The 14025-nt window shown below is 43.0% G+C and overlaps 1 protein-coding gene across 8 annotated transcripts in view; it reads right to left on the minus strand.

Annotated features, from left to right (window-relative positions):
* Fbxw11 (F-box and WD repeat domain containing 11) overlaps positions 1-14025 on the minus strand; it is a 98077-nt gene that overhangs the window by 14765 nt on the left and 69287 nt on the right. For all 8 annotated transcript variants that reach the window (XM_034504866.2, XM_034504868.2, XM_034504865.2 and 5 more), the window contains 2 exons: positions 9423-9609; positions 7937-8027 (listed from right to left, as the gene is read on the minus strand). In XM_034504866.2, the coding sequence (XP_034360757.1) occupies positions 7937-8027; positions 9423-9609 (278 nt within the window). The remainder of the gene's footprint in view (positions 1-7936; positions 8028-9422; positions 9610-14025) is intronic.

The following is a 14025-nucleotide window of genomic DNA, read 5'->3' on the forward strand; positions in this document are numbered from 1 at the left end:
CCCAATAAAACACAAAACAACAATGTTTCTTCTTAAACCCTCCTTGCCTACCTGGCAGGTATCATGGGATTTCCAGTGAGCTCTGGGTTAGATTTGAAACGGCCTAGACAGAATTCAGTATGTTTAAAGAACATCACTTGCCCCCAAAATACAAATAGATAGTAACTCACTGAGTCACTCCCTAATGCCAGTTAAAATACCTGGCAAAAGACTGCCCTATTACTAAGCACTAACTGAAGAGTTGTCTGATCACTGAAAAGACAAGACATTGCCAACTCCACAGAGAAATGCATTGTCAGTTTTAAGCTCCTGCCAGACTGAAATCACTGTAAATAAGAACTGAAGGAAGGAAGGAAGGAAGGAAGGAAGGAAGGAAGGAAGGAAGGAAGGAAGGAAGGAAGGAAGGAAGACAGACTTTTGCCTGGTGGTGGTACATGCCTTTACTCTCAGCAAAGGCACGGGGATCTGAGCTGGACTCCAGCCTGGTCTACCAAGGGAGTTCTGGGACAGCCAGGACAAAAGAGAGAAACCCTGGGGGGTGGGGTCCAATTCTCTATCATCATGTGTTGTTTAATGAGCTGTCAGCACATTCCCAGTATCATTAAGTACGTAAAAGATCAACAGGATGCATACTGCATTCCAAGGAGGCATAAAGCCAATTGTGAGGGCAAGTATTTGAAATCCCTAGAAACTGAGGCACAAGATGTTAAGTTCAAGGCCTGCCTGGGAAGCAGATCGAGATCCTTCCTACACACCTGCGGGAGCACACATTCTCTCCCTCCCCCTCCTCACTTTTAATGGTTAGGCTTAACTTTTTTTCTCTTGGCCTTAAAATGCAAAAAAAGTAATACATATTCAACAGAAACTGTATTTTGAATTTTGATCCTTTCCCTAGCTAGCCAATTGGATGACAGCAGCAAGCCATGACCTGGCAATAGAGCATAGGAGGAACACACCTGGACTCCACAGTGTGTTTCTCAAGTAGGCTGAGCAGCAGGCTAAGTACGTTATCCACATTTCAACCTACACTATCTTCAACTTACCATGAATTTATCAGATATAATCTCATGGTACACTGAGGGACACCTAGCCTCTGAATTAAATTTACTTGGTTAAAGACTAAGTCAATAATCTTGTTTCTCATTGTTTTCCTTTTATAAATAAGCAAACAGTTTAACCTGCTTAAGGCTACAAAAGCAGTAACTGATGAGCTAGAAGTTACACCCAGTTCTGATCAGCTAGGAATACATTCATCAGTCCAAAGGATAGTCCTAGCTCTTAGGCAGAGAACACAGAACACAAACATACAGTAACAATCCCAGGTACTGTCTGTGTCAAACAAATGAAACAAACTCTGGCTACAGGACCTGAAAGCCACCAAAAGCTCTCTGGCCTGAGACCACGGTCCAGTTCAATAAGGAAGTAGAGTGTGTCCACCAGAAGGCCCAGCCTCAGCTAGGAGGGACTATCCAAGATTAAAAGTCGTAAGTCTCTACTAAGACTAGCTGGTCTGGACTCTTAGCCGTTGAAACCAGTAGACAACAGGAGCCACTGTCTACAACTTCTGAGTCCAGGTGGAAAGAGGTTCTTGGAGTAGCTAAGGCTTGAAGTGCCTGCTGTCTTAAGAATGTAAACCCAGCCTGTACTCACAATAGAGGACCAATCACTGGTCCTCTGGCACCCAATAAGCCAAGAGTCCTTTGCTCTGAGGTCTGCATTCTTTTGAACTCTCTAAAATGCTAACATTCTCCGAAAGCTCCCTAACACTGTCCTGTGCTTTATACACGGTTGTCTCTAGGCATTCAGAGGAAAGAATCCTACAATCCAGCACAGATACCAAAATCTATAGTGTAGATTTTGTAAAATAACATAATTATGTAAAACAGCATAATTACTTTGTTTTGTGATTTGCTTTTTTATTAAGGTACTCCTCACTATGTAACCAAGGCTGGCTTTAAACTCCTCACTATGTAGCCAAGGCTGGCTTAAACTTTCCATTTTCCTGCCTCACTTAATTAAATGGTATAGTATTTTCCATATACCTATGCATATCCTCATATATACATTAAATCATTTCTAGATGAGCTTTAACAGTAAATATGATACAAACATTGGGGAGTTTCTGTGGGTTTTGTTGTTGTTGTTCTTTCTGGGTTGCCTGGGCTGTCCTGGAACTCACTCTGTAGACCAGGCTGGCCTCAGAACTCATAAGATTCACCTGCCTCTGCCACCCAGGTGCTGGGGTTAAAGGTGTGTGCTACCATGCCTGGCTTAATATAAATATTATATAAATAGCTGTGATGCTAAAATATTTAAGGAATCACAACCAAAGGAGAGAAAAAAAAATCTGGTCCATGTTCAGTACAAATGCAATGTTTCTAATTCGTTTCCACTGTGGTTGCTGAGTCTGTGGAAACACGGCTATAGAGGACCAGCTGTATTTCTAGCCAACTCATCACCTAATGTTGAGGCAAGTGCCACCGTTCACATTATCATAGGGAAAGAAACAGAGTTGGAGCTATTAATTATTATATCAATACATGTATATTTAAAGAGCAAGTGTCTGTCATTTGTGACCTCTGTGCTCAGCACAGGCCCTGGGAACATCTGGGTCCTCAGAGAGCCAGCACTGAACAAGCAGGACAGTGAACAGTCAACAAGCGGGATGGCACACGTCCGACTCTTAGAGACAAAAGCGGTATAGACAAGCTCTTCTGTGCATCTGCTACCATCAGGACTTCCTAGGCCGGGCAGTGTCTCCAGTGGCTGACAAATGTCAAAACCAGGAAAACTAACTCACCCCACTGTATAACCATCTCTCATGATAGGTTTCAATTTGTCTCTATGGCAACTTTTTAAAGGGATCCAGAGCATAATAACCCATTTAAACAAGCCCATTGTTTAGAAACATCTAGAGAAATAGTGGGTTTTTGGATAATGACTGGGCCATCTTAGCAAGCTAAACACTCCATGGAAATGCTGACTTAGGAAGCCAGAGATACTAGAAAGGAGTCTATTCCTAGCCAGATATACTTTCAGGTGTCATCCACTGGGAAGAACAAGAATTAATAGAAAGTGTATAATTCCATTTGAACACAAAGCATTGAATATATAGCATGCCTTGTACACCAGGCATTTTTAAATCATATAGGTATCTTTGGGTTTTATAGTAGTGTGAATCTAAAGTAGGCTTTACTTTGTGTACCGAAGAACAGAGAAAGCACATTTACATCACATGGGAGCTGGAAGGGAAAAAAAAAAATGTTCTTCATTCAAATAGAGGAACTGAGAGGATTTCTTACATACTTCCTACTAATCGTCAAGGTATCTTCTAGAACAGTAAGCTGGCCATAATCTTTAACTGCACCTAACACACTGAGGACAAACCAAGATGGCACCACATGGTCTTCATCTTCTGTGGTGGCCAAATCAGTTCTTGATACACCTGGGCACAGAAGAGTCAATATTAAAGCTAAACTGTCTCATTTACTCCTGAGCCTCAGCCAGCTGTGAGAGGACAGGGCTTCTTCATATGAGTGTCACCAGATAGCCCACTTGCCTTCCAGTCAGAAGGAAACCAGGGTATGGCTGAGCTTCTCCATGTTCACAAGGTTCCTAACTTTCTAAGATATTTTTATATTTTAAGGAAAAGTTCAGAAGACTCTTGGTGAGTCAGACTGGAAAGCCCCGACTTAGGGCAAGTTTTTAAATCTTTAGGTTCTTGAATCCAAGCTCACTAGAACCAACAGGAAGTGTCAAGATAGCCATGCAGCCACCAAGGGTACTCCTGAGCCTGCCTGTCTCTGGTTCTCCAGGCCACCTCCACACACAGGCAGCTCCTGCTGACGACTATGCCTACCAAGACCACTACCACCATGTCTGACCACTGCAGCTCTCACTCCAGTTCTTCTAACCCAGGTTCTCACAGAAGCAGCCCTCAGGCCTGGCACGAAGCCTCGGCCAGTGGTGCGGCTGAGCAGCAGCTTCCACCTCTCTGAAGCAGGTCAGTAGGCCTGCTCCCTCAACTATCAGAGGGACTGTGTAAGACAAAACACGAGCTCATCACCACCTATTGGGTACACTAACAAAAACAGTGAGCTGTAATTAAAAGGGGAGGGCTCTCCCCAAATTATAGGAATTATATTATAGGAATTACATTATAGGAATTATATCGGCCTGGCTGCTATTTATTGTTGGTAGCCTGCACTTCATAGAAGGACCATCAAGGTGCTCAGCCTTCACATGAAACCCAGCTGTTACTCTGGTGCAGCGGCAGCGAGGGCCATCCCACACAGGTGCCCTCTCTAATACCTGCATACCATGAGCCATAAGGTGGTTCAGCTACTGTAGAGGAGGATTCCACGTGGTAGACAACTTGTAAAATCGCCTTACCCTGCGCAAAATCTCAAAACACTGGGAAAGTAGCCATGATATACAGAGTATACAGCGGCATTTAAATTGGCAATAGAGTGAAAACAGATGTCTGAGTATAGAGGAATAACATTATTTTTAGAAGCCTAAACATAACTGAGTGGGTGGGCAAGTTTCAGCATTTTCTAGTTGGGACAATGTTAGTATCAAGTTTGCAAACCACAAAAAAAGCTTTCTACTTTCCCTGAATGAAATGTGGTTTATTAAAAGGTGTGATACAACACACCATCATTTTCCCCATGGCCAGCTCCAAGGAAAGTGCTTCAAAGCCACTTACCTGGTAAATATATAGTCACTACTCTGGAATGGCAGAAAAGAAAAATCCTACATCAGGACATTAGTTTGCTTCTAAGAGCAACAGCCTTCCATCTGCAGAGGCATTTGGGAGTGTGGGTGAACAGAGCCTGGGGAGTCAGGCAGTTACAGTTAATCAAGTCCCTGTGGTGAGTGGACAGTGAGCTGCCTTGAAAACAGCACTGCCATGGACTCTAGATATCGAGAGAGAGTGACTACCTCTGGGTGGGACACACCTCAGGTTTGCCAGGAGTTCCTTTTCAATTTAGAGGCCTGAAAACCTTCTGTGTGGCAAGAACACCCAGGAGAGAGAAACCTTTGCAGAAAGTGAAGAATGTGAACTATTCTCCACAGACTCCAATTCTCACTTCCCCATTTTCTGAACAGCAGGGGCTAGCCACACAAAACCAGGTTGTCAATTTTTCCTTAAAATACAGCCAACTTCTGGTGGCTTGATGTGGAAGGCAAACAAAGTTGGGAGAGGAACCTCTTCCTCTCTGCTCATGACAGCCCAAGCTAAGAATGATGTACTTCAGGAGTCAGCAAGCTGTCAGGCAGAGCAGAGGGTAACAAGAGTGCGATCAGGAAAGAGCCGATCTGTGATGTCTCAGGGAAAGAGAGAGAGAGAGCTGTGCACAGGCTGGGGAGACCTGGACATGCTGCTGTTCCTTTATCTTTGGGCAGTGTGCTTAAGAGCCTTTCAATGCTACCTTTTCCCTAACAGAACTAAAACAAGACCAAGGAATCTCATCTGAACAGTCAGAATTAAGGTGCTGAGTTTCCACATATTCAGAGGAAGACAAGTCTATAGGAATACAACATGCTTTTCTCCTTCACTTCCTGAACTTTCTACTTTGGAAATAGCAAACAACTAACTGAAAGCCCAAGGCTAGACAGACCTCAGCTAAAAGCCCACCTCTTCTATGTAGCACATTCTAAAACTTCTTTTAGTCTCAGTTTCCCTTTGTGATATGATACAATACAATATGGCTTGATACAGACCTTGTAAAATCATTGCAATTATCTGTGTAAATCCCTCACAATTCATGGTAGACTATAGGGGTGACAATCACTGTGCCCTGCAGGTGATACTTTTTAAAGTAGTCATTATAGACAACTCATCTGTGTGCCTCACAGACATGGATCACAGAGAGAAGAACTTCCACATTTATGCCTGCCCTGACAGAAGACAGCACACTCCTAAAACAGAGGGTGGAGCTCTGTTCAGAAGTGGTGCCACTGATCTATACTCAAAGGTCTTGTATGAAAAGCCAGAGAGTATGTGACTGGTCATGGGCTCTCCACTCAGTAACTGCATTTGTTAGAGTATGTGGATGGCTGTGGACTGCACCACTCAATACTGTGTCTGTGAGAGTATGTGGCTGACTAAAGGCTGTGACACTCGCTGTGATCCAGGGTAACCGTTTACCTTGTCAGCCCATGTTTCTTAGATTTTCACTGTGGACTTGACCTACTTTTCAGGGTGTCTAGACTATCGAATGAGAAGGTATGCTATAAACTACTAAACAAAGTATCTGGTACAAGTAAGTATCCTATTAGTGGTACACCGTTTCTGTCACTATTACTATTAGGGAGTACACTGAAGTATAAGCATCATCCCTTGTACTAAGAAATTTAGCCACAAATATTTGGAGGAGACTCTGTGGCCAGGCAGTGGTTTTCCCAAACCACACTTTAAGAACCACTGGGAAGACCACCGTGATGCAGAGGTTTTGTGTCAAACAGCGTTTCCCCATGGCTCCATTTCCAGTCACATCTGCCTCCTTTGCTAGCTCTAAAGTATTTTTTCAGCCTGAGGAAATGGTTATGGTAAGTGCTGTCATACTGTCAATTATAATGGTAGTCATGACAACTAAATAAAATAATCTACATCACCAAACCTCAATCAGATAAAGGTTCTCCCGAGTTCCTGTTTATTAATGGACGGCTTTAAACAACATCCCCTTAGAAGGAATGCTTTCTTGAAACCACTCATGGAAAGTAGGAGAGTCTCTCAACAGTTACCCCTGCCAAAGAACAGAAGGACATTTCCAAGATGTGCATACACAATGTCTTGGTGCACTGACCTAGAGCAGCCCCTTCCCTCCTGGAATGCACAAACCCTAACCTGTAATGACAGTCTGCTCTATGTCACCCACTAAGCACTGCAGGACCAAGTTTTGAACAATAAGTCAATTAATTCTTAAACTTTATGTGGCAGTGGTTTAAAATTATTGATCCCTCCCTAAAAGGTTAGTATTTAAGTTGTTTTAGAGAGCACTCAGTCAAGAAAAGAGTTTCCTCTTTTAAATAATGATATCCAGTCACACACAGATGAACCATTAATGGGATGGATCCATTAGTTCACATCTGCCTAAGAAGGGGCAGGGGATGAACTCCACAAAGGCACATGTTTCTCCATTAACGAGTTTTGGCACAATAACTTTTATGTTCATCACCTGGGGAAGAGGATTACTTCACAGTTTGGAAACTGGCTGTAACTTTATGGGAGATACTGCACTGGCCAGTGAAAGCTCAACTTTTCTGCCAAAGAGGAAACAGTGGAAAAAGCAAGAACAGACAAGAACATATGTGAAAGAGTTAATGAAGAAGTACCTGGGCGTGTCTATCCTGGTTTAAGGGAAAGAGCTTAATAATAAAAGTGGATAAGAGCACACCGACGATGTCGAATGTGGCTAACATCTCTCAGCAAAAGCACAGAGCTCTGCTGGTCACTGAAGTTCTACTCAACTTCACAACAGACCCAAAGTATAACCTGCTTCACAAAGCCCACTTCATAATGGCTTAGAATAACTTGAGACATTTTTATGAAAAGCTATGCATGACTTAAGAGGAGACTACACACATGCCTTCCACGGAGATGGCTCAAAAATATAAAAGTATGTTTACCTAAAAAACTGGGCCTTGGATTGTGGAAAATTTATCAAATTAGAATATAGTTTATCTTGGATTAACGTTTTAATTAACTGGCAGCCTTACAGAAGCATTTCGTGTTTTAGAAAAGCTGTATTTCTATAAAAAGGCGTGATCAGCTCTGAAAACAGTTACAGATTACACACTGTGACATCTATTTCCAAAACTCAACTTTTAAAAAATGTTAGTTCCATGAGTTTAGAACAAAAGGACTTTGAGAATATAAAAAGTTGAGAACAAGCCCCCAAGGGTGTCAGACAATTAAGTAAACAGTTACCTCTATGTCCTGGATAATCTTTGGGTATAATGATCTATAAAATGAGTTGGGAGGGCCATCTGTAGGTCTGTTTTTAAACAGGTACTGATCCCTGGCAAATGAAAACAAACAGATGTTACATTTCTATACATAAAAGAAGGGATTTTACGTAAGCATGCTTATAAGGACAACCCGTGTTTCGTGTCTGTTCCTTGCACTGAGTGTTAACAGTTCAAAAGGAGGGTTTCTAACAAACTGCAGTTTCCATGGTAGAGACAATCTAGTTCTGGCACGACGCTGGTCTTTTGTTTTCTGAGTACTGTCCCACAAATAATTAAGCTTTCATTTTAGAGCTCCCCCCCCCCATTAACTTTATTAGTAAAAACTTGCAAATAAAAAACAGGACACACTGAAATGAACCAGTCGCAAAGTCTGTACATTTTAATGAACCTCTTAAAAATTACACGAGGCATTCTGAAGCTGTGAACCTTCACACTGGATTTTACATTTTTACTATCAAATATATTTTTATGGTCTCCTATCTACTACGAAAAAATGAAAACTCCATGCTAGAGTTAGAATTAGAACAATTAGCTTGCTCTCCCTTTTCAGAATTCCTCATGCCCATTAGCTGCTCTCAGCCCTTGCTCCCTAGGACTGTGCCTTCCTCGAGTTGTGTGCTGTTACACTGCGCCCACATGAATAGTAAGTGCTAATGAAGCTTGTGAAACGTCTTACCGCACATTAGACTTCCTCCCATCGTGAACATACAGCCTCACCCTCCAGCTTCCCAGCCTTGTGCCTGTCTGTAACTTTCTCTATGCTGACTGAACCAGATCGCTGACAATGTACAGGACATCAAATTGCATTTAAGCTCACAGGCTTCCCTAGAAACCCCTGTGCTGTGTGTGTTTCTATTCTTCCCCATGAGCAATAATAAACACAGAAATGACAGAACTCGGGCTGCTGGAATAGCTCAGTGACAGAGCAGTTGATTCGATCCCTAGCCAATTAAAATACAAAAGTAACATTACTAGATTCTCATATTTTCCTTTAAAAATTTGTTTTATGTATGAGGGTTTTACTTGTGAATATGTCTGTGTACCACATGTATGCCTGGTGCCCATGGAGGGCAGAAGAGGGCATCAGATCCTCTGGAACTGGAGTGCCAGAAAGTTGTAAGCTACCAGGTAGGTGCTGGGAATTGAACTGGGGTCCTCTAAATGAACAGCCAATGTTCTTAACCACCAAGGGATCTCTCCAGCTCCAACTTCACATTTTTTTCCTTACCTTTTTGTGATGGGCAAAAGCATAAATGTAAAGCTTTAAGATGACTGTATCAGCCATTTGAGGTATTAAAGACTTTATAATAACAAACCCACGACAGAGGGGAATTCTAACAGCTTTAACCTATCATTTTTCTTCCTTGTTTAAATAGACTGACATAGTCACAAATATTTGCCTTGAGTAATCAAGCTGACAGTACACACAAGGCCTCCATACTTACCAGCCTCTTCTCTCTGAGAGTCCTTTCCAGAGAGGGTCGGTCCGCACCATCCTCTCAATTAGCTTCTTCCAAAGCATCCCCTCTGAGATCACTCGCTGCCATTCTTTACACACCAGCTCTGCTGCACACAGAGACCTGGCATCCAGGTAGGAAAGAATGTTCTCTGCTATGTGATCTAAGCCTTGCTCTACAAAACAAAAAAGCAATGAAAGGAATGGGTAGGGCAGTGCACAGACCAGCCCTTCTTTAAAGTAAAAACTAAGTAACCCTTGAGCAGGAACAACACGAAGGTGCAGTGCATGGAAAGGGGCATGAACAGGTGCAGCCCGCAGCAGCTGTTCTTGCCATGAGAGCTGCCCTGGGACAGCTCTGTCTTTGGAATTTTCAGAACTCCCTCCCCATTCTTCTGCCAAACTTTACGGGCCAATGGTTCTCCAAAGTTACAGCCAAGGCACAAGAGGGAAAGCTCTTGGACTGTGCTCTGTAATGAAGCCAGGATGGAAACATATTCATGAACATGAGCAATAAACCACACTCCACCATCAACTCTTGATAGCCACGGGGGTCAAAAGGTAAGACTGACACATTTTTAAGGCATGTAGAGAATTAAGCCGGGTGGTGGTGGCCCACGCCTTTAATCCCAGCACTTGGGAGGCAGAGGCAGGCGGATTTCTGAGTTTGAGGCCAGCCTGGTCTACAGAGTGGGTTCCAGGACAGCCAGAGCTACACAGAGAAACCCTGTCTCAAAAAACAAAACAAAACAAAACAAAAAAATAATTAAAACTGTTCACATTGGGCTGGAGAGATGGCTCAGCGGTTAAGAGCACTGACTACCCTTCCAGAGGTCCTGAGTTTAATTCCCAGCAACTACATGATAGCTCACGACCATCTATAATGGGATCTGATGCCCTCTTCTAGTGTGTCTGAAGACAGCGACAGTGTGCTAGTATAAATAGGTAATTCTTAAAAAATAAAAGTGTTCATATCAATCTTCTCATCTCCCTCTGACAGAGAACTATTTTCTGTTCTGAGCAGATGGGTAAGAACCCTCAAAAGCAACAGCCACATATTTACTCACTTCAGGACTTACGGGAAGAGCCTGGTCAATCTATGGACCTGAGGAACCCAGTGGAAGGAGATGACCAACTCCCAAAGTTGTCCTCTCACCTCCATACAAGTCAAGAGTGTTGTGGTACACACATACACACACATACACACACATACACACACACACACCCCAGATATATGCAAGAGAAAACTGCAAGGGCCTTGCAAAGAAATTCACTCTTTCAGCAGCAGCTCTGCCTGAGCTTTGCCATGAAGATCACCATGAGCACCACGGTCACCGGCTAGTGCATTCCTTCTTGAACTTGTAGGTGTGTCTTCTATAGCTGCAGAATGCTCAAATTTCATGTCCCAAGTTGACTGTGCACTGCTGGTTCTACACCCAAACCAAACACTGACACAACCCTGTTAGCAGCAGCTGCTGCCTCCATTTCCTTCTCTGCAGAGCATGGACAAGAACCGCTGGCTGTGAGAGTGTCGTGTCAACACAAAATGACACATAAGGAAGTCTTCCCCACCCACATGTGGCGGGCACCCATGCCTGACATTTTAGTTGGAGAAAGGGAGGCAGCAGGCATGCTTTACAAACAGAGATTGCCTTAATGTCTCAGAATGACATGGTCACACTGCTGATGACAGTTTCCAAGACTTTCATATACTAATTCAATCCTAGACTAGATCTAAGACCCAGGCTCCACCCTGAGGCTATGTGGCACCACTGCTATCCTGTTTACTTGAATTCCTTCCCCAAATGGCCACATCACAGCAGACTCCTGAGATGGTTGCAAGTTAAGATAAAATCTATGTCCTTCTCCCCAGTTGCTATTAAAACAATTCCCTTTAACTCTGTATTTGACCACCAGTGGGATAGGATCAGAAGCACTTTATGCTTATCCCACCTATAATTCAGCTTCAAATTTTCCATGTGACCTAGCCACTGCATTCTCCAAGATTCCGGTTTTTAGAACCCAGAAAGGGGTATTCCTCAGCAGACCTACATAAGGAGCAGACTATCTTTACCCACAGCTGAGTACAAGCATGGGAAATGGGTCAGAACCAAGGACAGCAGCTCTCCCCTGCAGGCTATTCCTGATGAATCTGATAATACTCCAGGTCCCGAAACTCAGCTACCAGCTCTGTATATCTAAAATAGTTCAGTTCAAATCTGTCACTTCAGTCAACAGGAACATCTGGAGAAGCTCCCATGAAGACACTGCCATCTTTAGATCATTCTTCTGATTTTTATTCTGGTAAGAGCACCCAGATGAAGAGCCAATTCAATCTGGCTCACTTCACTCGCTCTCCTTCTTACTGGTACTTACTAGCTTTGCAACCTTTCATTTGCAAGTTGGCACCAGTTGCTTTGGGTCCCTTCTTAACATATACAATCCATGCTCATTGGAGAAAAATTACAAAACACACATAAATAGATTAACTGCCAGCTCTAAAACCCTCATCCAAGAGATCTTTCATAGCTTGCATTCACCTTTTGAAGATTATCCACCCTTCCTAATTCTTTCAGGTGCTAATTAACTTTTTAAATTAAGATGAGCTGAAGAGTAATATCCAATGTTGCAGCTGCATCCAACAAATACCTCCCCAGTTCTTAAAACCTGGAGACTTGTCCAACAGTCTCCTCTGGACACCATCAGGCAGGACTATGAGCCCAGCTGCACCAGCACTAAGTCACTTTCCAGAACTTCCCAGTTCTGAACATCACTCCCAGGCTCTTCCTGAGCCACACTTTTTCTTTCCCTTATTGTTTAAGAGACAGAAAAGAACAGGTAAAACCCGAGTGGAAACAGACCAGCCTGCCATCTGCTTCCCGGACATTATCCCTACATTCCTTGTAGACTCCCCTCCAGATGGCTGGATACTTTGTCTTCAACTCTTCTTATCTGAACAATCTGACATAACGTCCAACTCTGTGTTCTTGATACCATTCTCCAAAATCCAGACACCTTGGGTGAGCGACATGTTCATGTGCCCCCTCCTACCTCTTCTATGTGTAGTCACACAGGTTGGCCTCTCTCTCCACACCACAGCTATAACTATGGATTCAAATTACAGAATCTCTCAGCTGTCATAAGCCAAGTCTATACTTATCCCAACTATAATCACATTAAAACCATGCTTAATCACATTTCTCTAGCCACAGGGTAACATTCTCAGTTCTTAGATTTCTCTAAAGCTGGGGGCTCACTGGACTTCCTCCCACAGGATATTAACAGTGACTTTACATGACTCCCATGACTTCCCCACTAACTGGATCCTCCTAATTGGTTATCAACGTGATCCATCCAATTCCCCTTTCAAATCCTCTATTCTTAGAAAGATGAAACAAACAGCAAGGCAAACATGCATTAGAAAGACAGCTGCCTTTCCATGTCTCTGTCGCAGGGTTCCCATGACCTGTGAAGAACCAGGAGAACAGCATCCAAACTTCCACTCTACTGACAAGCCAGAGCCTGCAGCCATGGGATACTAAAGCCATAGACTGGATGGGAATCAACTAGGGTCACTGACTTTCAAAAGCACAGCAACAGAACAGATCCCTCACACTTCCTACTCAACCAGCCTCTGGAGGTGACAACCTAGGAATCCACTTCTTAGAAATGCCACCTAATTCTGACAAATGGGGTTCTACTGGTGTATAGCAAGGGCACCCTAGTGGTCTTGGATCTTTCCTCCTCACTGATTGTTCACACAACTAAGCCACTAATAAATTTTTGCATAAGCAAATCTCTTAAGTATTTCCTCTTTCCAGTGCCATGAGCTCATTTAAACAATGCCCTAGTGACACCTAAGGTGAGACTTGTTTCCTTCGGTCACTACTTTAAACTCCCGTTGTCCTTACAGGAGGCAGCATGATTTAGTCTTATGGAAATGCAATGGCTGTCAAACCAGAGAACCTGGCTTACATTTTGCTTCAGTCAACTGCTATGTGAGTGGCCATAAGCAAAGCCATTATCCTTTTTTTTTGATATCATTAGTCCATAACATAGGAACAATATTAAGTGCTGAAAGAAGTTATCTCATATAAACCACAAAGTAACTCTCCAAGGTAAGTGTTCTAAATATCCACATTTTACAGGGAAGGAACCTCGCAAGTCCACTAGGAAAGCTAGTAAGATATTTAAAGGGCCAGATACATAATAGGTATTCAATAAATGCCCTTAATTTTCTCCCCTCCCCTTCAATCTCCTTAGCTGATATGAATGGTGAAGAAGCTATCCAAGTTTTCATCTGCAAAGAAAACAATGCCCATCTCTGCTAGCAAAACCAGCTAACTTCCACTCTATTAGCATGAGCGTCATATTCCCAAAACGTTTTGAGAATAATCAAATGTTCTATTTTGGGCACCTTGATCCACTGAATACAAGATGCTTCAGTAGCCATACTCAAGAGCCATATGAATCTTGCAACTTTCTGGTTTCAAGTCCACTGAGACAAAAAAAGGTTATGGAACAAATGAACGCAAGGCGATCTTTAGCCAGGGCTGAAGGGCTTGAGGTGTTACACTAAGTATTTTCCTCAG

The sequence above is a fragment of the Arvicanthis niloticus genome, chromosome 6 (genome assembly GCF_011762505.2).
Source record: "Arvicanthis niloticus isolate mArvNil1 chromosome 6, mArvNil1.pat.X, whole genome shotgun sequence".
Taxonomy (NCBI): Eukaryota; Metazoa; Chordata; class Mammalia; order Rodentia; family Muridae; genus Arvicanthis; species Arvicanthis niloticus.